We start from the raw sequence: 21,411 nt of genomic DNA on the forward strand, positions 1-21,411 counted from the left end.
CCGCTTGTGTATATGGGCTCCACCATTTCTGCATTTCTTGTGAACCAAAATGACTGCTTCACTTGCAGGAGGTTTAACTTGTGCTCTTCAGCAATTCTCTTTGCCTGAGAAGCTCCTTCAGTGCTGGCGAGCTTTTCTTCCATGCCCACAAAAGCTTACATATGGTTCATATGCTCTTGGAGTTTGGGTAGCGAGGAAGAATGGACCGCAGGCACACTGAAGGCGTCCTAATGTCTCTCCATTTCTCCCTGTGGCTTCATTTGTGAGGTGGCTTTTGTGCAGCCCTAATTGGTGCTGTTTGCTAGAAGACTTGCCGAGCGTAACAAGGGAAGGGAAGGGAAGGGAAGGGAAGGGAAGGGAAGGGAAGGGAAGGGAAGGGAAGGGAAGGGAAGGGCTGTCTAGCATGTAAAGCCCCTGATGGAAAGCCCACAGGAAGGTTAGGCTACACTTAGGAGAAGAATAAGCAGCTTCCTCTGCAGCTGAGGAAGGCTGCTAACGGGAACTGCCTGAATGCTACCACAGAGAGCAACTGAAGGACTGTTAAAAACGGCCACCATTTCTTTCTGCGGTCTCACTATGATCTTCAGAATTTCTGTTTTTCTCCTCCTCAAGTGGATTTTTCACTGCCCTCAGCAGTAGGGAAAATAAACCTCAGCACAGCGTCTGCTTGCAAATCGTCAAACAGCTGCTCTGAAATAGCGCTTTAAAAAAGAAAGTTAACATTTGAAGTAATTTTTACTCACTTTTTAAAACCCTGGCTAAGTGTCCCTTTGACCCCGTCGTTTTGTGCATACCATACTAAAATGTCATGCCGATTATATGTATTGTTTCAAACATTTTTTCATGCTTGCTTATCTTTGCTCTTCCGTGAGCGTGGAGAAGACAATGGGCTCCACAGAATTCCGGGTGCTTACCGTTGCAGAAGGAGTACAACTGCGTTTCTCTTACCCTTCTTGGGTAAGTAATAGCTTTCACACAGTGAAATGATGCCGTTGCCGTTTTACCTTTGCAGAAATAACTTCTTCCAAAGTGTTCCTCTGTCGAAAAGAACGTGCATTATTGCTCTCTAATTATAACTTTACTGAGGGCTACTTCAGGTGTGTTTGTTCCTGTGCCACCATTGCCCGTGAGCTTAGCTGGTCCTCTGTCACTAGAGTAACTTCTGTTAGGATTAGAGGCAGCAACCGTGTTTCCTCTCCCTCGGTTTTGCTCGGCTAAAGGGAGTTCTTCTGCTCTCCTGTTGACTGCTAGGCATTCCCTTTTTGGAGCCTCGCCTGTTACCATTTCCTGGGCCATGAATAAAACTGCAGACGGAGAGGCAAAGGAGGCCCTGAACTAAATAGAAATTTACAGTTCTTCTGTTAAAACAGTTTCCATTTCTCATATACAGTTTCCATTTCTCTTTCCATTTCCTCGTATATTTTGGCCTGCACAGGGGCAAGCTGACACAGTACATGCCTCTTGTGAAAAGAAGGCATGCTCGGTGCTTGTACTCGATGGATCCTTCATTGCTATTTGTGAAGCAGAAGAACTGTAGCTGACACTGATCTTCTGTGTATATGCCGCACTTTGATAAAGTTACTCCGTAGACACTAAGCTGCAGCAGAATTGGGACTGATTGTTCTTGTTTCTTTGAACTAGGAAACTCTGGATACGTACTCCCACGGAAAGCAACAGGAAGAAATTCAAGGAACTGAGGCAGAAATTGTCGGTTAGTTCTGGCTCTCCGTTTGCTTTCCCATGTTCCAGCCCAGAGCTTCACCGAAAAACGGAAACGAGCTCAACTACTGGCTCTTTTTCTTCTCTTCATAATTCCACATTGCCGCAGAGCTTGCAAGCCGCAGTCAGGGCCTGCGGGGCCCTGCCATTGTGAACTCTGTGCAGATAGTCAGGGAGAGCGGCCTAAAGAAAGCCAGGTCGGGCAAGGCACTAACTAAAAGAAACGCAGTCAAGTGTGCCAGAGGCAGCTGGCTAGTAAGGGAGAAGGAGAGCTGACTAAAAGATACAGAGGTGTAGTTAAGAGAAATTGCCTGAAGAGCTGAGGGAGAGCCACGTTAATAGGAGGCAGGGGCAGTGTAGGGAGTGGAGCTGTCTGGCGGGGTTAAAGCATGTGCTTTTCAGGCAGTTTGGACAGGAGGAGCTTGTAGAAAGCAGCTCTAAACCAGCGTGTTGAGTGGGAGGTGAGAGTATGAGGCAATTCTTTCATGGGCAAAGCGCAAACTCGGGGGTTCTAAAGGCAAGGCATTCCTGCATTTCTGACAAAAGAGAAGAGCGCTGGAGGACGAAGGAGTGGGCCTGCTAGAGATCACAGACTCCTTTCGCTGTTTTCCTTGAGCTCTGCCTCTGTGGCCCATGCAACTTATCTCCGTCATTCAGAAAGCAGAACTACCGTTTTGCTTCAGAAAAGGAAAAGGCAATGTTTGCCAAGGAACAGAATGAAATTACTCAGAGTGGGTAAGCTGGCAAAGAGGCCACGTCCGTTCCTTAGCTGGCATCCAGCTATTGATGGGAGAGAGAGCTTGCTAGGGAGGCATGCTCCATGTTTGGCATTCCTACCATCTTTTGCAGAAGAAGTTCCAATTACTAAACAGCAGCTCCTGGCATAAGCTTTCCCTGTAGGCATCAGCTGCTGTTTTCTCGTTGGGGAAAGTTCAACCAGGTGACTTGCCTGTTGTTGCCCATGGCAGAGCCAACATGTGAACCCACAGAACCAGACTTAGCCGTTCTGCTGTCAGGACATTCCAAAAATGTCCCGGAAACACTATCTCACAATACCAAGAAGGAACTTTCTGAAATAGCTGTTCTCATGGTAGGTGCCTCGTCGCTGCGCAAGGCGACGCAACGTGGCCCGTTGTTGTCCTCACTGAGGCTGGTGACAAGTCACCCAGCAATTTCAGCAAGGGCAGACCTTTGCCCAGGACCTCTAGGCATGCTCCTCTCTGCTGATTCCGAGTTTCTGGAATGTGTCCTGCATAAATTGGTCTGGAGGTTTGGCAGGTTTTCACACCTTGCCTGTCATACACACGCTGATAACAATAAACCCCAAAGCCATCTGCCTAGTGCCTTTTGCATTTAATACAACTTGCAACAGTGTTGAAAGAGTTCAACGTTGGCTATGTTGTAAACAGCAACAGTAAAGGTTCCATCATAACCGGCTCATCACAAGAAGGTGAAGAGCAAGAAGATGACGAAGGCAAAGATACGCAAAGGCACTGTAGCCTTAGACAAAGGAAGACTGTTGTACGCTCTCAGTAGGTTATAAGTGCAGCTTCTCTGCAGGGCTCATTTCTTCTGTATAAGGGGGACAGCAGTTCTTGAATGAAACTGTGTAGACACACGGAATTATATTTTAGGTACTGTAATTGTAGGGTCATCAGACGAAGATGAAAATCAAAAGGAGGAAGAAGGCCAAGATTCTCCAAAGCAGTATAGCCTTCGACCACGGCAAACTGGCGTATGCTATCAAGAGCCCCTGGAATGTAGGTTCTATGCACAGTTTCTCTGAAGGGCTGGTTTCTTGCGTGTAAGGGGGATAGGAGTTCTTGAATGGCGAGATCTATACCGAGAAGAAGTTATATCTTAAGTGCTGTCATTATAGGGTCATCAGAAGAAGGCGAAGATGAAGAAGAGGAAGATGGCAAAGGTACTCGGAAGCACTCTAACCCTAATCAAACTGTTGGTTGTACATGCTCAAGCTCCGTTGCAAAGTAGGTTCTAAGCACAGTTTCTCTGAAGGGCTGATTTCTTGCGTGTAAGGGGGATATCCGTTCGTGAATGACAATGTAGATGCGCACACACAACTAAGAAATGTCATCTAGGTTCTGTAAGTACAGGGTCGCCCAAAGGAGGTGAAGACCTAGAAGGTGAAGGTGGCAAAGGCACTTGGAAGCAGTGTCACCTTCGCCCAAGGAAAACCGTGGTGCAGTATCAAGCTGCATTGCAAAGTAGGATATACGCACAGCCTCTCCGAAGGGCCAATTTCCTGTGTGTAAGTGGGGCATAATTTCTTGAAGGAAAATCTATACACCCGCACGCAACGTCCCTCGTCCTGTGCCTTGATAAACGACACTTGGAACTTTCCTCTGGTCTGGAGTTGGAGGTGGTGAAACGCATCCCATTTCCTGCCTCGCTGACGAACCAGCTGTACCTGAAAAGCACGTGCAATATTCTTGTAAATTTCTTGCTTTCAGCGGAGTCGGAACAAGCTAAGACACTTTACTCAGGGCCGTCTTCTCTTCCCAGACAAAGAGCTACATCTACACGTGCTCGGTCACCAAGCCCTGTCCGCAAAACAACAAACAGGTTGGTGTACGGTTAGTGCTAGTTCTTGCTTTTCAGCAGTGCTGTCGCTCACAGCGCTGAATAATGGACCAATCGTAGCCTTGTAACAGAGGAAAGCAGGGGGGCATAGGTTCACTCCTAGACTATGGTTACTTTGCACTGCTCCAGCAAGCCATAGGCAAAAATGAGACCGATCAGAAGCACTGTGGTGGGTTTTTTTTCACTCCCTCAACTCCTGAGACGACTTTCTTCTTGGAACTGAGGTGAATAGTTCTGTCTGGAACTCTTCCTAAACAAGGAAACTTCCCAACCAAGGGCTGGTGGCCCTATTGCTGACAAAGGCTTTGGGGATTCTGTAAGCAGCTAGAGCATGGAGAATGCCAGCTCTTGCTGGATCTGAGCACTTGCTTTAGCATTCTTGAGAGCAGCCAGTCTAGGAAGGAGGAGGCTATACCAGTTCTCGAGGACCAACTTTGAAATCAAGTTGAAGCAGGTTACGTTTCCGAGGGGGTACTTAATGCTTCGTGAAGCTGCATTTTCTTCTGTGTTAGACTAATCAGAGGAAAAGAGTGATCTGTAGCTGAATGTTGGTTGTAAGGCAGCGAGCCCTTGTGCTGCGGTGCTGGCTTTTGGCCTGCAGAAACAAAACACCTTGGGAAGAAGCCAATGTGTGTGGCGTGGATCTTTCCTCACAGAAATGAAGAGAGGTTCACAGCATGCACGTCTGGAATCACTGGCCCTAATTATGCATTCACGTGCCCGCCACACGGAGTGGTGTGGGATTCTCAAAAAAGCTTGAGGGACGTAAAAATAATCACTCAGCTAGTCTAATGCTGGACGCACCCACCTGCCTTTCTTGACTCTTGGCTATTGAATGCAAATCAGTTCTAATGAATATCTAAGTATTTGGGAAGTTTGTGCAAATGTGTAAGTGCTCCTGCCCTCCCTTGCCAACATGAAACAAAGAGGAATCCCTCCAGCCACATGTTCATTCAGGAGGTGCCTTTCCCTTTCTCCTTCATTCACATCAGGTGTCTTCCCCTAAACTCTGGGAAAAAGGAATTCAAGAGAAATGGCAAGGATCGAATGAAAACTGGAACAAATGTGGCTGAAGTTGATCCAGTGCAAATAGACAGCTCGGTAAGTATGTGTCACTCAGGGCTTCAGTGGGGACTTTTCCAGGATTTATGAAAGCTTTCCATACTGGGCTCTCTATGGCTGCCTTGCTTTGCAGTTTTCTCTGAAGGAACTTCAAAACTGTCCCCAGCGCCTCCTTTCTGCTGGCATATGACAATTTGTGATGAAGCCTTTTCTAGGGGGCAGCTTTCTCCAACCTACAAAATGTGTTCTGTTGAATTTCTCTTCAGGTGCGGTTTGATGGTGTGGGTGGCCTCTCTGACCACATTTCAGCTTTAAAAGAGATGGTCATTTTCCCGTTACTTTATCCAGAGTTCTTTGAGAGATTCAAACTGCGGCCCCCAAGGTAACAGACGGCGTATGAGAACTACACAGGCGAATGCCACCATTTTCAGGAGAACAGGAAACCGAGGTGTCAATACAGCTGGGTGCTTCAAAAGTTGTGGTCACCCCTGCTGAGTTTTTGCAGGTGTAGTAGGAAGTGGCTTCTTCAAAGAAGTGGAACAAATCCACACTATATGCAGACTCAAAGTGCAAGCAATGCCTTGCTGGAGTTAAAGGCTTAATGTCTGCTCTTTTCAAATGAGAATACACCCAAGAAGCTCCCCCGTGGAAAAAGATGGGCTTTGTTCTTTTCTTTCTTTCTCTCTTTTTTTTTTTTGCTTGAGTGTCTGTAAAGTCAACTTGACTAGTTCACAGGCGGGAAGGGGCTACCTCTTGGAAGTCAGGAGTAATCTGTGGTTTGAAAGGCCAGCTGACTCCACAGCCTTGTCATGCTCAGCTATCAATGCTGTAATCCTTAGGACTTCCGACCAGAACATTGCCGCGTTTGCGATGCTTAGACTAAAATAAAAATCGGTCCACTGCTCACATAGTTATACTGGTTCTGCGCTGTGAGATGCAATCATTCACAGATAGCTTACGCTTGGGATATGTTCTTTTTAACATACAAGTGTTCTTCTCTTTTGGGGGAGGGGTCATGTCTACAGTTTTGATGGTTAGCTTTATTTGTTGTTGGCCAAGAACACTGAACTCACAGGATGTTGAACTTTGACTTTGAATTCTTTCCTTTCCATAACTTTAGAAATACTCCAAATATTGGAAAGAGAATCTTCAAATGTCTTGCTTCTTTATTCACTGGAATGCTCTTTTCGAGCTGAGGTTTGAAGTGTTCTCTGGAAAGGCAGAATACCTTGTTTTTCCCTCCCAGCTTTAGACTGCCTCCTCAGCTGTTGCCAACAAGTTGTGGGAGAAGAATCCGAGGGCTTAAACTGTTTTCAGGGAGAAAAAAGGGTGTTAGTCTCAAGTCTTGCCTCTTGTGAAAGCTTGCACCTCTTCTGACTTTTCTCACACTTGAGCTCCTAACTGCTGCCTAATACTGGAAGTGTTCTGGTTCGGAGGGAAGGCTTGTTTTAGGAGGCAACCCCTTGTTTTAGGGAGGGCGGTTGTAAGAGGCACTCTTCCATGTTTTTGTCAGAGCCATGTAAATCTCTCCTTTTTTGTTATTATTTCTTTATTTGTTTGTTTATCTATTTATTATTGCAGAGGCTGTCTATTCTATGGCCCACCAGGGACTGGAAAGACCCTCGTAGCTCGGGCTCTTGCTAACGAATGCAGCCAGGGCGACAGGAGAATATCCTTCTTCATGAGAAAGGGCGCTGACTGCCTAAGTGAATGGGTGGGAGAATCCGAGCGCCAGCTCCGTTTGTTATTTGAGCAGGTAAGGTGGCAACGCGCGCTGTGTTGTGTCAGAGTGGTGCCACAGTAGTTCTGTGGTGGACGTCTTCCCGGAGAACTTGGTCTTTTGGGTATGTGGTCGGTTTCTCCCGCTGAAGTGGCAAGGTTAGTGTTTCCTTTCTCAGTGTTGTCCTACTTTGCATGAGCGGCTTGAATTCTTGCAGAGGTGCTGGCAAAGAGGAATCAATAAGCAGGAGAAGCCACAAAACCAAAAATTCCCTCCTCCTCCCGCTCCCCTGCCCCACCCCCCCCCCACCCCCCCCCCCAAGAGAAAAAGAAAGCACAGCAGAGATTGCAAGACACAAGAGAAGACAGCTTTAGGTCAGGGGGAAACAGGTGCAGGCTGAGAGCATGGTCATTGCATGACTGTATTTCCTACTGGCAGCTTGCCTCCGGAACCTGCAATTGAGTTACTGAAGGCCTGACTCTGCACTCTCTGGTTGCCCAGCAGCTGTGAAAATTCCTGGCGCCATCTGTTTCCTGGTACCAGTCGCAGCTGCTTGACGCAGGCTGCTGTCTTGTGTTCCTCGTGCCACTTACTCCATTGGCTCGGAGAGGTCCCTGATGCTGCTCTGAAAGTCCAGGGCTGGTGACTTTGCAGCCACAGCAGTTTTGCATGCCTGTTCCCTTTCAGTAATGCTGCGTTCTACTTGTGCCACTATCACAGTATGTGTACTTTCCTTCCAGGCCTGCAAGATGCGCCCTTCGATTATTTTTTTTGATGAGATAGATGGTCTTGCTCCTGTACGGTCCAGTCGCCAAGATCAAATTCACAGGTATGGCTTTTTACTTTTTTCTTTTCTTTTCTTTTCTTTTCTTTTCTTTTCTTTTCTTTTCTTTTCTCTTTTCTTTTCTTTTCTTTTCTTTTCTTTTCTTTTCTTTTCTTTTTTCTTTTCTTTTTTTTGCATTTACATGCAATCTGCTTGATCTCTGTGCAAAAGAAGATCAGCCTGGTTGCCTTTCCATGACACGCTAATTCCTTCGGAAATCTTAGAGCACAATGATGCTCAGTTTCAGGTGATTTTAACCGCAGGAGTTGAAAACAATGTGCTAAGCTGGGTGTCAGCACAAGGTCTCTGTTACTCTACCTAGGGTTTGTTTGTCTTCACATGAGTCCTTTCACTAAGCAACCTCTCAGCAAGAAAAGCTTCTCCTTTGGAGTGGCCGTTGGAGAAAGTCATGCCGAATGGAACAGCACTTACCAAACCAGTGAATCGACCCTTTTTCTTTTGTTAGTTCTATTGTCACAACGCTTCTGGCACTTATGGATGGCTTAGACAGCAGAGGAGAGATCGTGGTCATTGGAGCCACCAACAGACTAGACTCTCTAGATCCTGCTTTGCGGAGGCCTGGGCGTTTTGACAGAGAGTTCCTTTTCACCTTGCCCAATAAAGAGGTAAGAGCTCTTTACTGAGTCACCCTCCTGCTAATGGGGCCAAGTCTTTCTTTGCAAGACAACCGTGTAACCACGCAGTATCACAGAGCAGGGAAGAGGGGAAGAAGGGGCGCCCGTGTATTTGTCTGCTCTCATGAGCAGGAGAGAAGGTAGCATGAAACAGAGTTATCATGTGGTTCCCTCCTGTAGAAGTCAGCTCAAAATCCCTGCTGTGATTAGGCCGTGGAGCAGGGAACACTTCAGTGCATCTCTGGCAAAGATCGCAGATGCAATGCTATCCTACTACAAGTCCTGGGACTACTACTATTCCTGCGACTATCCTACCAGTACTAATCCAGGGAAAGATGCTAGGCAAAGCTTGACATTTGCTGGGATAGTCATGTGAGTCACAGTTCTGGGGCCTCTCGGTACGACGGGCAGCAACTTGAAACAGAGTGCTGGGACTCCTTTGCGGAAGAAACTGCGAGGACCGCAGATTTGATTAACTGATGAGTCCGTCACCACGAAATTTTGCTGAACTGCAGAGGGTCTTCTTTGAGGAGCTGAGAATCTTCTCTGAGCAATCTCTTTCCGCTTAAGCTTTAGATTACATTTGTTTCCCCAAGAGCATTCAGTCTCATACGTGTGGAGACTCGCTTCTTTATAGAAGCTTGAAATGCCTTTCAGTTGCTTCCTGGTCCTCACAAAGAGCTGAACGCAGCAAACTGACAATCACTGAACTTGGAAAAGCAGGCAGTGCGTTAACAGAGCCTTAAAATCCCCAAAATGTTAGCAGCGTAGAACTGGCGCTTTTATGGACGTGAGAGTGTTTGTGGGTTTCTTGGTTTCTTTTTCCCTGGGAGAAGAATGTAAGCCAAAACGCAATCATTTTGTTTGCAGGCTCGAAAAGACATTCTCAAGATCCACACAAGAGCTTGGAGCCCTCAGCCACTGGACACATTTCTTGAGGAGCAGGCTGAAAAATGTGTTGGTAAGATCAAAAATGCATTGAGCTCCTGCAGGTGACTGCGTCCTCAAAGAGGCCTAGCTTGTACCAGGCAGTAACCAAGCCCCTGTGCCTTGCCACGGAATTTGCCCATGAGCCAGCCGGCACGACTTGGTTGCTATCACGGTGGGACGCTCCTCTCTGCTGCCCTTGCTTTGCCTCTGAGAACACAGAAGGGCTCTGGGGGGCGTCTTCCTCAGCAGCAAACATTTTGCTCTGACAGTGGCTTCCTAAGCACAGGATATCCGGCTACAAACCCCGTAACGGAGCTCCTCTGCAGTGCAGTAACTCTTTTCAAATCGTCTGTTGAACTGTTCCCATTAGGGCCGCACACAAAGACTTGACAAGCTGCCCTTTGGAAGTGGTGTCCCTGACTTCTTTGTGTTGCCTGAGCCTGACATGACATTTGATTCTTGTTTTGCTGATTAGGATACTGTGGGGCCGATATCCAGTCTCTCTGTGCGGAAGCTGCCCTCTGCGCTTTGCACCGACACTACCCGCAGATATACACTAGTCGTCAGAAGCTGCAGATAGACATCACTGCCATTGAAGTAACAGCACGAGACTTTGCTGCGGCCATGCAGAAGGTTGCACCAGCTTCGCAGAGGGCTGTGGCTTCGCCTGCGCAACCACTGTCACCCGTTTGTAAGCCACTGCTTCAAAGGACTCTGGAGAGACTTCTAAAAGCCCTGCAGAAAGTGTTTCCCCACGCAGCGCTTGCACTGAAGAAGGACCAGCAGCCAGGTATGACAGTAACATTCACTGCCTTCAAATTCTGCCAAAGCAGACACTTCTAGCTTGTGCAGTCAGGAGAAACAAATCCTTCGGTCATGATGGGATTAGTTTTCAATGCACAAACTTCTTGTTTGCCCACGCGTGCCTTTACTTCAGGAATATCTGCAACAGAGTGCTGCCTAGTTTGTACTGTGGATTCTAAACCCGGAGAATGAGAGATGAGAGCTGGGAACTCTTGACAATTCGCACTAGCGAACTATGTGCTCTCTGCTAAAGCACCCTGTTTCTGACGGTAGCCGGCATCCCAAGCATCGTTGTTAGAGGCTGAGTTAAGGCTTGAAGTGTGAGGCACCTCTTTCCCTCTCAGAATAAACAGCTTCAGGACCACGACACTAAGTGGTAACTGGTTCAGGGAATATGATTTTGGACATCGCCACTTTCAACTGAAATGCGTGTGGCTCACACTAGAGGCGTGCATGTGAGATGAGGATATTGAAGCAGAGTATGCTTTGGGGCTTTGCTTGCCTAGGATGTGCGAGCTGGCCCTTCTGAGTGCAGCAAGCCTGATCAGGTCCAGTCTGTCCGTTAGTGAGAGCAAAAGCATCGCTAAAGCACTCCACGCTGTGATCGATGGAGGTCGCTGACTAGTTCTATGCTCTTTCCTTGGGACTATCCTACCGGTACTAGTCCAGGGAGAGCTGCTAGGTTCATTTCTCTGGTTGAAAGAGAGGCAGAAACCCACTAAGGAAAGGAAGGCGGAGAGGCAAGGGGCTTGGTAGAAAGACGTTCCCCCTCCTCCCCGTGTTGTCCACCTTCCGCTACCTCCTCCTTGAGTGGCCTTTGAGAGGCTGCATTTAGAAGATGCGCTGGTCTGTATATGCTGGTCCAGCAGTCCAGGGTTTGAGCACTCACTTCAAAGCTCTTCCAGTGCGAGTGAGGGAGGTACGGACTCTTTGGGGAAGTTAACAAACCTCTCTTGTCTTTCAGGTGGTGCAAATCCTATCTTAGAACACGGTTGCATGCACAGTGATGAGGAGTCACCTTCGGGTTTTGCAGAGGAGCTGTGTCGTCAAATGCCCAGTCGACAGCAGCAAGCGTTCCTTCACTTGAACAGGTAAATGTCGGTGTGCCTTTGATTCCAGTTCTTCAGCTTGCTGCGTCCTTGCAAGCAGTCTTGGCCATTTTTAAGTGGGAGGGCGGTAGACCCAAATGCTTTTGACAGGCGTATTTCTTAATAATAAAGCAAGAATCACTAACAGCACTTGAGGGAAGGGATGCTTCAATGAGAATGCCTGAAGAAAACATACATCTTGCAGTTCCTTGTACTTAATGTTGCAATTTACGCCATCCAGGTTTGCACTTCTGTAGATGCAGCTAATGTGTGTTTCAGTGCCCATGCAGTTTTTTTCTCCCCAGACATGTTGTTTATTCTGCTCCTTCCTTGCCTCCTTGCTTCCTTCCCCACCTCCCTGCCTCCCTACATCCCTCCCTCCCACGTTCCTCCATGCCGTTTCGCCACTTTCAGTGGAACTTGACAGATGTGGCCATCTCCAAGCTACTACATTCTGAAAGACATCCTGAAAATGAGTGTCTGGGTGGTGAAGAGATCCCAACCAGTGTGTGCTGGGAGAGAACATGATAATTCTCCCCTGCGTTGGGCTGTCTGAGCCATGGTCCTGTATTGGGCTGGCCAGTGCACGTGTATGATTTAAGAACCGTTAATTGCCCAGCCAAATGAACAGCAGGTGTGGTGAGGATCGGCAGGATTGCTTAGGGGAGGTATGGAACAAGTCCTTAAGGAAATCAGCATTGGCAGTCTTCCTGATCACAGAACAGCTTCTTACCTCTTGGAGTGTGGAGAGTGGGGGGGGGGAGGGAAGAAAAAAGAAAAGAAAAGCAAGGAAAAAGAAGGAGGGATTGAACATCTGTGTCTTTACTGATCACTTTGCTTTCAGACTGCTTGTTTTCTTCTTATTGTTCTAGAAATGCTTATTGCCAGCCCATGTGTTACAGGCCAAGGTTCTTAATAGCTGGAGAGCCCGGATACGGGCAAAGTTCTCACTTGGCGCCTGCAGTAATACACGCGCTGGAGAACTTTGCAGTTTACACACTGGACCTGCCGGCTCTCTTTGTTAGTAGCACGTCACCTGAAGAAAGATGTGCACAGGTATCTCTTCTCTCCTGGATGAACAGGAGGATTCTTTTAGCTGGGTGCAGTTATGAAGCGCAGCTAATGCTGAGCCTGTAGCGCTGCAGCCTATGCCGTAAAGGCAAGCAGACTGCCAGAACACTTCATATTTGCACACGTGTGTCTTTTTCTCAACTAGAGATACTGAGTTAGAGTTACTTTTGGTTAGCTAGAGTTAAAACTAGAGTGCAACGTATAGGCTCAGTGCTGTTTTATTCCTTTTTCCTCTTAGGCAGGGAGTCCATTCTGCTGTTTGGCATCACTGTATTTTCACAGGTTAACCCTTAGCAGAAGCACTTGAGAGCTGTGCAAGGGAGGCTAGACATGTTACGTGGCTGGGTGCTCCTCAGTCACATAAAGGGAACACTTCCTTTTGGGTTATGTGACACTGGCATCTGTGGTCATCTAGCCACAGCGTCTAATGAGTGCCCGGCTATACTGCTAGTACATTCCATCCTGTGACTGCAACTGCCTGAATGCTGGTCACCTGACCAGGTGCCCAAAGATAGTCAGCCTGGGAGAGGATGCTTGCCGCTCTGTTCACGTGGTAGACGCGCTGCCACACGGACCGGGCTGTGAGGCCCTTGAGGAGTTACCTTACATCGAAGCAGGTCCAAAATCAGGTCTGCTTCTGTCCGTGCAGCAAAGTCTACAGCTGAGTCCCAGTAGAAATGTCACCTTAGTCTTGTGGCTTTCTTCTGACATTTTGTCTTCAGGCACTGCTATTTTGTAGGCTATGTTGACTGACACGGCGCTGCTTATTAGCAGCCTGTTCTACGTGGTTCAGAATTCTTATCCAAACTCCCATTTTACTAGCTGATGCGAGAAGCCCGGAGGACAGCACCAAGCATCCTTTATATTCCTCATATCCCCGTATGGTGGGAGGCTGCTGGAGTCACGCTGAGAGCTACGTTTACAATGTTATTAGAGAACATCCCAGCATACGCTCCAGTTTTGTTGCTTGCAACATCAGATGTATGTCATGCGGAGCTCCCCCAAGAGGTATTTCTAGTGCTGCTTTTCCTGCTTTTTTTCTGTCTCATTGGAATTTCTCTCTCCAGTAAGCACCTGGATACTGCGCTCCCCAAAGCGGAGGGCTCCTGGTATTACCAGGGCAGCCTGCCTGAATCTTTGGAAATTGGCTTAGGCAGCAATCACTGCTGAGCACATTTGTCTACAAGGCTTTCGGAGTCAAGAGCTTCACTTTGACTCAGCCTTCCCTGCCCCTATGGGCTTCTCGGACACATGCATGAATTCCCTCTCGGAGAATAATCCAAAGCCGTCACAGTTGAGCGGGGAGTTCAGGTCTGCTGAACCCTGCCTGGTCCCCCCGTAGTTGCCACCAGGGTTCAAACGGAAGGACAGCAAGGCAAGTAAGTACACAGCAGGCAGCCCTGGAGGTGGTAGATGTCATCTCTTTAAGCACTGTAAGAGATGGGCCCGTCACTGAGCTTTAATCCCAGAAGAGTCCCTTAAAGAAGATGCTTTACATTGCCACGGTAACCTATGAAAATCTAGCCTTCAGGGCCAAGAAGCTACCTTACCGTAGTTTCTCTCGTAGTCAGACCAGTACTCAGCTGAATTTGAAAAGGTACTCGTTTTTTTGGAGTCAACCCTGAATTTCTGTGGCCTTATATCTGCAATGTCTTTTCTCCTCCCACCTGAGGTCCGAGATTTATTTTCTGATGCTTATGGAGAAGTTTTCCATGTCCAGTTGCCTGGCGAGGAAGAAGGCAGAGAGTTCTCTGAGGACTTGCTTTTAAATCAAGCTGCTAAACCTGCTGCGTCAAAAAGGAAAGGAGGTAAGGATATGCTACAAAGACAGCTTTGCTAACTGTTACGGGGGCAGCCACTCAGCATTTGTTTTGGTAACAGATTTTCTGTCCTCTTCTTTTAAAATCTGAAAGCAAAATGACCCCCTTAACTTGCTCCCCCTTCTTTCTTGATTTGCGTATGCAGTGAGACAGCACAGTGATACTTCAGTCCCTTTCATCCTTTTGCTTGTACGCCATGTCAGATGGCAATGCTAGAACTGAAGAAAGCTAATGTTTTGCTTTGCTGTTTCTAATGTCTCTGTGCAGCTGTAACAAGTAGAAAACGCAGAAGTGACACATCCCCGTCAGGCAGCGTAACAGGGAAGAGGAGGAAATTCCCATCCAGTGAGGAGAATGAGACTGACATCTGTTTAAGGGTAGGTTGGAGCTGACCGATCCACCTTTGCTTCCTGATCTGCTTCAGACACATGAGCTATCTGTTTTGCCAGCACAGCTGTAGACGTGGTGAAAGTTCAGCTCAGGGGTCAAGAGAAGCAGCTGGGGAGGCTCCCGTTCCCCGCCGTCAGCAGCGTTTCCAGGAGATCTGTAGCCTCTCTTCCAGCCAGTGTCCTGTGCTGCAGCGATACGATCCCCTCAAATGCACTCGTGCCTGTGCTGTGGCAGCCTCTATCCCTTACTGCGCAATGGGCCACGGCAGTTGCTGCTGTTCTGGAAGAAGCTGCTTTGCCATTAGGATCGTTCATGGCATAGACTGAGAAGTAACGCAATGCTAGCTGAAATCCAAGCCTTGCTTTTTTCTCTGAAGTAGGACCAATTATCTCATTTCCTCCCCAGAAATCCGGAGCGATGTTTAGTCTGTTCTTTGAAGTTTCACTCGTATTTTATTTAGCAATATAAGAAAGTAGGATGCGAGTTGTGTTACACTGTCCTGGTTTAGTTTCTGACCCCGCCCAGAGGCTGTTCAAAAGATCTCATGCTATTTTGCACTTGTATTGTCCCCCTTTTGCTTCAGCAACTGCTGAGTGCTGCTGGTGAGATAACGAAGAAGTTCAGCATCTTCCACCTGGAAAAATTACATATTGTGCTCAGCCAGTGTATCTACCGGCATCAACAAGACGATGACAAGACTCAGCTAATAGAGGTAACACTATTTCACATCGCACTTCCAATCAGTGTTAGACGGTTCCTGCATGGGTACGTTGTGGATATCATGCTTCTTTAACCTTCATCTCTTTGCTGCTTAGTGGTCCATGTAATATAGGAGTTGTTCATTTCTGTCTGGAAGAAATTGGTGCATACTGCAAAGCGGTTGTTACGTTTGGCATGACTGTTGGCAGTTTCAGCAGGACAAAGCCCGAACCGGAAGACGAGGGATTCCACGCACACAGCCCTTTCAAAGCAGTTCACCTGGGAGTCTGTGAACGGCTTGTCTTGAGGGCCTCTCTTTGGGGAGGGGGCTGTGAAAGAAGGGCACTGGTCTCAGTTTGTCCCTTCCCCTTCCTCCCCTTACAGGCAGGCAAGCATGGTAAGCAACTGGGAAGAGATTTTTCTCTAGTGCCACCACCATAATCTCCTTTAGACTAGTGTGCGCGAGCGTCTTGAATTGCACACGGAGGGAGCTTTCTGCCTCAGCTGATGTTACACTGCTTATTGAGATTCGCTGAGGTCTCTTGTCAAGGAGGATTTACGAGTTGCCAGAAGTGAGCAGAAATCTTGAGGAGGCCACCGCGGCCCAAGTGAGGCACTTGCGGGACGGAGTCAGTGTAGATATGCCAGCAATTCACTCCTCACATTCAAGAGCCACAAACCCACTGGTCTCCGAGATGCGGGTGCATCAGAGGAGGCAAAATTCATTGTGCCTCTGCAGTTTGCCTTGAAAAGAGGAGGTCCCTTCTCCTAAGTCCTGCTCGTCTCCATCCCCTCTTGCACACCTGACAAAGAGCGAGAACACAGGCTCTGTTCTGCTTGCGACACAGGGAGGAGTATTTGTGCTCCAGGAAGCCACGAGGTTCAAAAGTGTGCCCATCTCATCCAGTCTGATGGCATGTTCTGGCTTGGGAAGGGAATTCTTTTCTGTTATCGCAGGGCCTGTGAGCTGCTGTAGCTTGAAGAACGTGTAGTGCTGCAGTTCAGGAAAGGTGATTGCACTTCTCTGATTCCCACTTCTCCCTTTAGCTTGACAAACAATCTCTGCTATTCTCGCTGCCCTGTGTAAGTAGGTAAGGAGCAGGCCCGAGTGTGCGCAGAGGGAAAGTGTAACAAGGAATTACCGCAGGTGCACAAAGTACCTTCTTCAGCTGCTAGGTGTGGCTTCTTGGGACGTCTCTCCTCATCACGCTTTTTGAAAGCAGGTGCATGCAGGCTCTCTCTCTTACTCTGCTTGGGACACATAGGGGTGCCTTTAAAGCCAGAGGGACTAAAAAGACCTTGTGATGGTTTCGGCACACCTTTTTGATAAGTATCTTTTTCTTTGTAGGAAATGAAGAAGGAAATTGGAGCCTTCCTTGGTGCCCAGTAATGAGAACTTCAGAAGACTGACTTCAGCTCCGTGATGTTTTCTTTGAATTGTGTGCTGCCAGGTTATCTGTGCCTAATTCAGGCAAGAGAGCTTTGGCATACATGTGCAAGTATATCGTAAAATATACTAAAAACAGGCAAATCAATGCCTTTGCTTGCTTTGACTCACTATTTTTTGTCCCATATATATAGTGTGTGTACATATATATACATGATCTGTTGAGAAGAGCGTGTTTGGCCCTCCTTCCCAATGTGCATTGCCTGAATGTCTCGTGCCTAGCTTTTTTTGTGTGACCAATGGTTGTCAGTGCCTTTGGAACTCAGAAGAGCTCCGAAGAGTACAGCACTGCACAAACGCCCACCCGTGCTTCGCAGCTCCCGTCCTTGCCCATGAGAGCTATACTCTCACCGCTCTCCTGCAGCTGGACTCTGCAGGGTTGTGTTTGTGGGACGCTAGCTAGCACGAAAGAGCAGGCAAGCGAAAATTCCGATTCCGAGGCCAGTCTCTAGAAGCAGCTGCTTCTTCCACCCCGAGACACTTGCAGGAACATGAATAGTGCACTACCTCCTCTTCTAAACAATTGCATGATTCGTTGTGCCATCCAGAGCATGGAACTGTCTGGGCTACTAAAGGCAAAAGAGGTGCCAGGAGTGAGCCAAATCAGCTGTTTCCTTGGATGTGTTGTGGAGGCATGCAAGCTATTTCCAGGGTGGACTTACTTCTGGAAAGCCAGTTTTCCAGCTTCCAGAAGTAGATGTATGGGAATGAATAAAAAGCTGTACCTTAGTGCTGCATCTGAAAGCCAAGCTCCGCCCTGCCGTAGCAGCCGCCAGCAGCTCTGACCACGCCTGGCTTGGAGCCATGCCCAGCTCCGGGGAGCTGCAAACAGGGCTTGTGAAGGGCCCTTGTGCTGGCTTTGGCGCGGCTGGGGCAATGCCTGGCAGAGAGGCGTCAGGTTGGTGGGAGTGGGGCATTTGCAGCCGCTCATGGGGTTGAGGGGAACTTCAAACTAGAATTCTGAGATCCTGAGCCCACGGCGACAGCGGTGCTACCATGCTGCCCTTGGAAGGCAGAAGGTGCAGGGAGGGAGGTGTCTCTCCAGCTTACAGCTCTGAGCAGGGCCAAGCCTGAATTCAGACCAGACTGCTGAGGACTTTGTCCAGTCAGCTCATGGAAGCCTCCAAGGATGGAGACTCTCCCACCCTGTCTCTGGGCCTCGGATCAGTGCTTGACTGTCCTCCTGGGGACAAATTTGTCCCACAGATCCAGGCTGAATGTCCCCTCTTCCAGTTGATGATCCCCGCAGCTGTTCTGCTGCCATGCACCTTTCTGAAGAGCCAGGCTCTGTCTTCCCGGTAGTGTCCCCTGGAAGGTTGGAAGGCTGCTGCAAAGTCTCCTCTTCTCCAGCCTAAAGTGACCCAGTTCCTCCGCCTGTCCCCATACACCAAGTCCTCCCGCCCCAGGCGTATCCTGGTGGCCCTGCGCTGGACTTGCTCCAATACGTCAATCTTTTTCTTGGAGTGGTGGCACCCAAAGCTGGAGGCAGGACTCCCGATGTCGTCTACTGAGTGCTTAGTAAAGGGCAATAATCACTTCCCTCACTCTCTGGGCCTTGCTGCTGTTGACACAGCCCTGCGTGCTGCTAGCCTTTGTCCCTGTCAGGGCACACTGCTGGCTGATGCTCAGCCTGCTGCTGATGCTCAGCCTGCTCTCCACCAGGAGCCCAGGGTCTCCTCCCTGCAATGCCCGGCAGGGTGCCCTGGGGCTTTTGGGGCCTTGCAGCCCCTCGGCAACACTGGCAGAGGTCTCAGCGAGACATCCTGCATTAGGGGTACATCTCCCCTCTCCCCACAGTGGCCCCAGGCTCTCTCCAGGTGTCCCCAGCAAAGCCAGGGAAGACCAGGTCCTGGGGGCTGCTCCCACCACCGCTCTGCTCTGGAGGAGCTGCTCTGCTGTAAGCAGCAGAAGGCGAGGGGAGGTGGTGGGACCGTGCTGGAGGTGGTTTGGTGACGTGCAGAGGAGGAGATCAGAAAGGAGCAGTTTCTTTGTCCTCCTCGTGCTGGCTTTGCTGCTCAGGTTTTCTCCTTTCTCAGGAGTCTGTTTCTTGGCTCCGGACTCCTTCCAGCTGTCCTCCTCTTCTCCAGAGAAAGGATCCTGAAGCACCAAAGAGAGACTCTCCGAGAAGGAGAGCTGGAGATGAGAAAAGAGGTAAGAGACCAAACAACAAACACTTGATTTAGAAGGACATGTGTGCACCTTCCTAGAAGCGCAGCCAGAACCAGCCCTTTATAACACACTGGGGAAGGTTAGCAATGGGAACTAGAGAAAGGCACAGCCCCTGTACGTGGAAGATGCCTCCTAGGTAGTAATGTGCCTGAAAGAGATGACTCAGGGCTCTTTTGAAATTGCCATCAGCGGTAATTGATGAACAAGCTCCTAGCAAAGGTGAGACTGGGTGTAACCTGTATGTTTAATAACCCCCCCGCGAGCAGTCCTCACCGCATGTCTCCTGTGGAGCCCCTGCACGCAGGCCTGCAGGGCGCTTGGAGCAGGTCGCCTGGTGCACTGACAGCCCGGCCTGCCGGGCTCTCAGCATGCCCCCAGCCAGCCCAACTCTCACAGCTGCAGGATTTCCCCAGATCTTTCACTGACACTACCACTGCACTGGATTGCCTGACACAAGGAATAAAATGGCTGAAAAAGTTCCATGTGCCCGGACAGCATCATCTAAAACTGTAGGGCTGTTATTTCTACACGGGAGCCTTGCCTGTAGACCTGCCCTTTTTGGCCTAGTGTAACAAATGGGTGCTGCTCAGGAGAGGAAGGAGAACGAGCTGCCGCTTCTGCTGGAAGTCAAGGAGGATGTGAAACAAGAAGCAAGAAATGCGGAACTGCAGCAGACAGGCGAGAAGAGAAAGCCAGAAAGGTATGTTAAGTGACCTTCTGTTCAGAATGCAGGGGCCAGAGGAGGCAGCAATTCCTAAGGAAAATCCTGAGTGCCTAAAAGGGACACTAAGTATGCTTTTCAGCACAAGGGTCCTCCTTAGAGCTGACCCATATCTGGGAGTGTGCCGGCTTCGGGGTCTGAATCTCAGACAGGTTGGTGGCAGTGGCTGGACAGCCTTGTTCTGGTCCAAAGGGGAAGGGGAGAAGCTATGCTCAGGGAAATGCTTGTGTCCCCTAGGGCAGGAGCCCTCAGTGTCTTAGCCCAGGTCCGGCGATGCTATTCAGGGCAGCTCACTGAGCACATTGCCATTTGCTCTTCAGTGTTTTTCTCAGCTATTGCAGAAACCAATACAGCTGGAGGAGAAAATGGCCCAGCATCTCAAAAAGGGCAAGAGCTTATTTCCCAACGGGCAGAAGCTGAAGCTCGTGGGAAGTGTTTGGAAAAGATGCTGCCTCAACATGCAGAGGTTAGCGCCAGAGGTACCTGTCATGCAAGCGTTATGTGGCATGAGCTCTTGCTCCTGTCCCCTCTGCCAGCTCAGCAGCTAGGACTGCTCTCACCTGGAAAGCCTCAGCCTCTCTGGGGCCTCAGGGAAGAGCTGTCTGTAGGCAGGGAGTGAGTTAAGAGCGGCTGGCGCTGCTGCTCTCTCTTTGGCTCTGAATCATTGTGTGCGTGAGTGAGGAGTGAACGGCAGACCACATTGCTGTCTTGGGGCTTCCTGCCCCATGCTTGGGGAATTTGCCCATGCCGAGAGCGAGTGGGCTCAGGTAAGCTGAGGCACTGTATTTCAAAGAGGTTTGAAAGAAGTAGGATTTTCCACCCTTTGGATTGTGCTGACCTGCTGTACTGGGCTCCATGTGCTTCACAGGATGACCGTACAGCAGTGTCTCAAACTTCCTGTGAGTGCAGTAGATGGCCCTGCAGATGCCCAGCTCCCAGCTCCATCACAGCAGCTGCCTGCTGCCTGATGAGGCCATGCTGTGGCAACATCTGCTCCTGCCTCACAGGTGTTCTGGAGCAGGTGGGTCCAGCCCCAGATAGGGTGCTGTAACCAGCAGGAGGTACACTACATGTAACCACATAAAGCCAAGCAATGCTTAACACAATTAGTATAAACAACCTGACAATTGCATGTGTTTTCATGCAGAGCAGCCCTGTGGCCTTAAATGCACTGCTCCATGGAGATCTCTCTCTTTTTTTTTTTTAATACGTACAATATGCTCATTATTGGATGGTGTTTGGTTGTTCAGAACCTTGGTGATTGATGACCCTGCACCGATTGCTTACCCATTTACTCTTTTGTTTTCTTTTGTACCAATTCCTTGTTAGTCTCACTGGTGACATGGTGAAGAGGGCAGCAGCGATATTGAAGGCCTTGGAGTTAGGCCCAGATCTCATAGGAGGCCTTATGGGAGTTGCCAGCAATTCCTCTCTCCCAACATTGTGCAGCATCCTTAGTAAATACCCAAGATGCTGCTCATAAATCTCTCAAACCTCTGCAGCGGGACAGCGTGCATCGGTTATCACCGCTGCAGGAGCTCTGACTTCCACCCGTCAAACACTTAACAGCACGAAGGCTGTCACTATTATAATGCAGCACACTGACAAACATGCACACTCTGCCCGCCCCGCCTTAATAGGATTCGACCTTTTACCCTACTTATTTCACACACTCACTCACAACACTCACTCACAAGAGCCACTGCCCTGGT

General features: G+C 49.0%; 1 protein-coding gene across 1 annotated transcript; it reads left to right on the top strand.

Moving 5' to 3' along the window:
• The first annotated feature begins 885 nt into the window (after positions 1–885).
• Positions 886–16,815, top strand: LOC106498836 (ATPase family AAA domain-containing protein 2-like). Its single transcript, XM_067300580.1, has 19 exons — positions 886–957; positions 1,642–1,711; positions 3,369–3,479; positions 3,599–3,643; positions 4,014–4,302; positions 5,313–5,421; positions 5,649–5,764; positions 6,964–7,138; positions 7,843–7,931; positions 8,392–8,551; positions 9,431–9,521; positions 9,966–10,280; positions 11,259–11,385; positions 12,255–12,438; positions 13,276–13,461; positions 14,126–14,261; positions 14,541–14,650; positions 15,247–15,375; positions 16,711–16,815. The coding sequence occupies exons 1-19, from the start codon at positions 886–888 to the stop codon at positions 16,750–16,752; spliced, it is 2,556 nt and encodes an 851-aa protein (XP_067156681.1). The 3' UTR covers positions 16,753–16,815.
• Positions 16,816–21,411: the final 4,596 nt, after the last annotated feature.

The sequence above is a fragment of the Apteryx mantelli genome, chromosome 8 (assembly GCF_036417845.1).
Source record: "Apteryx mantelli isolate bAptMan1 chromosome 8, bAptMan1.hap1, whole genome shotgun sequence".
In the NCBI taxonomy this organism is placed as follows: domain Eukaryota; kingdom Metazoa; phylum Chordata; class Aves; order Apterygiformes; family Apterygidae; genus Apteryx; species Apteryx mantelli.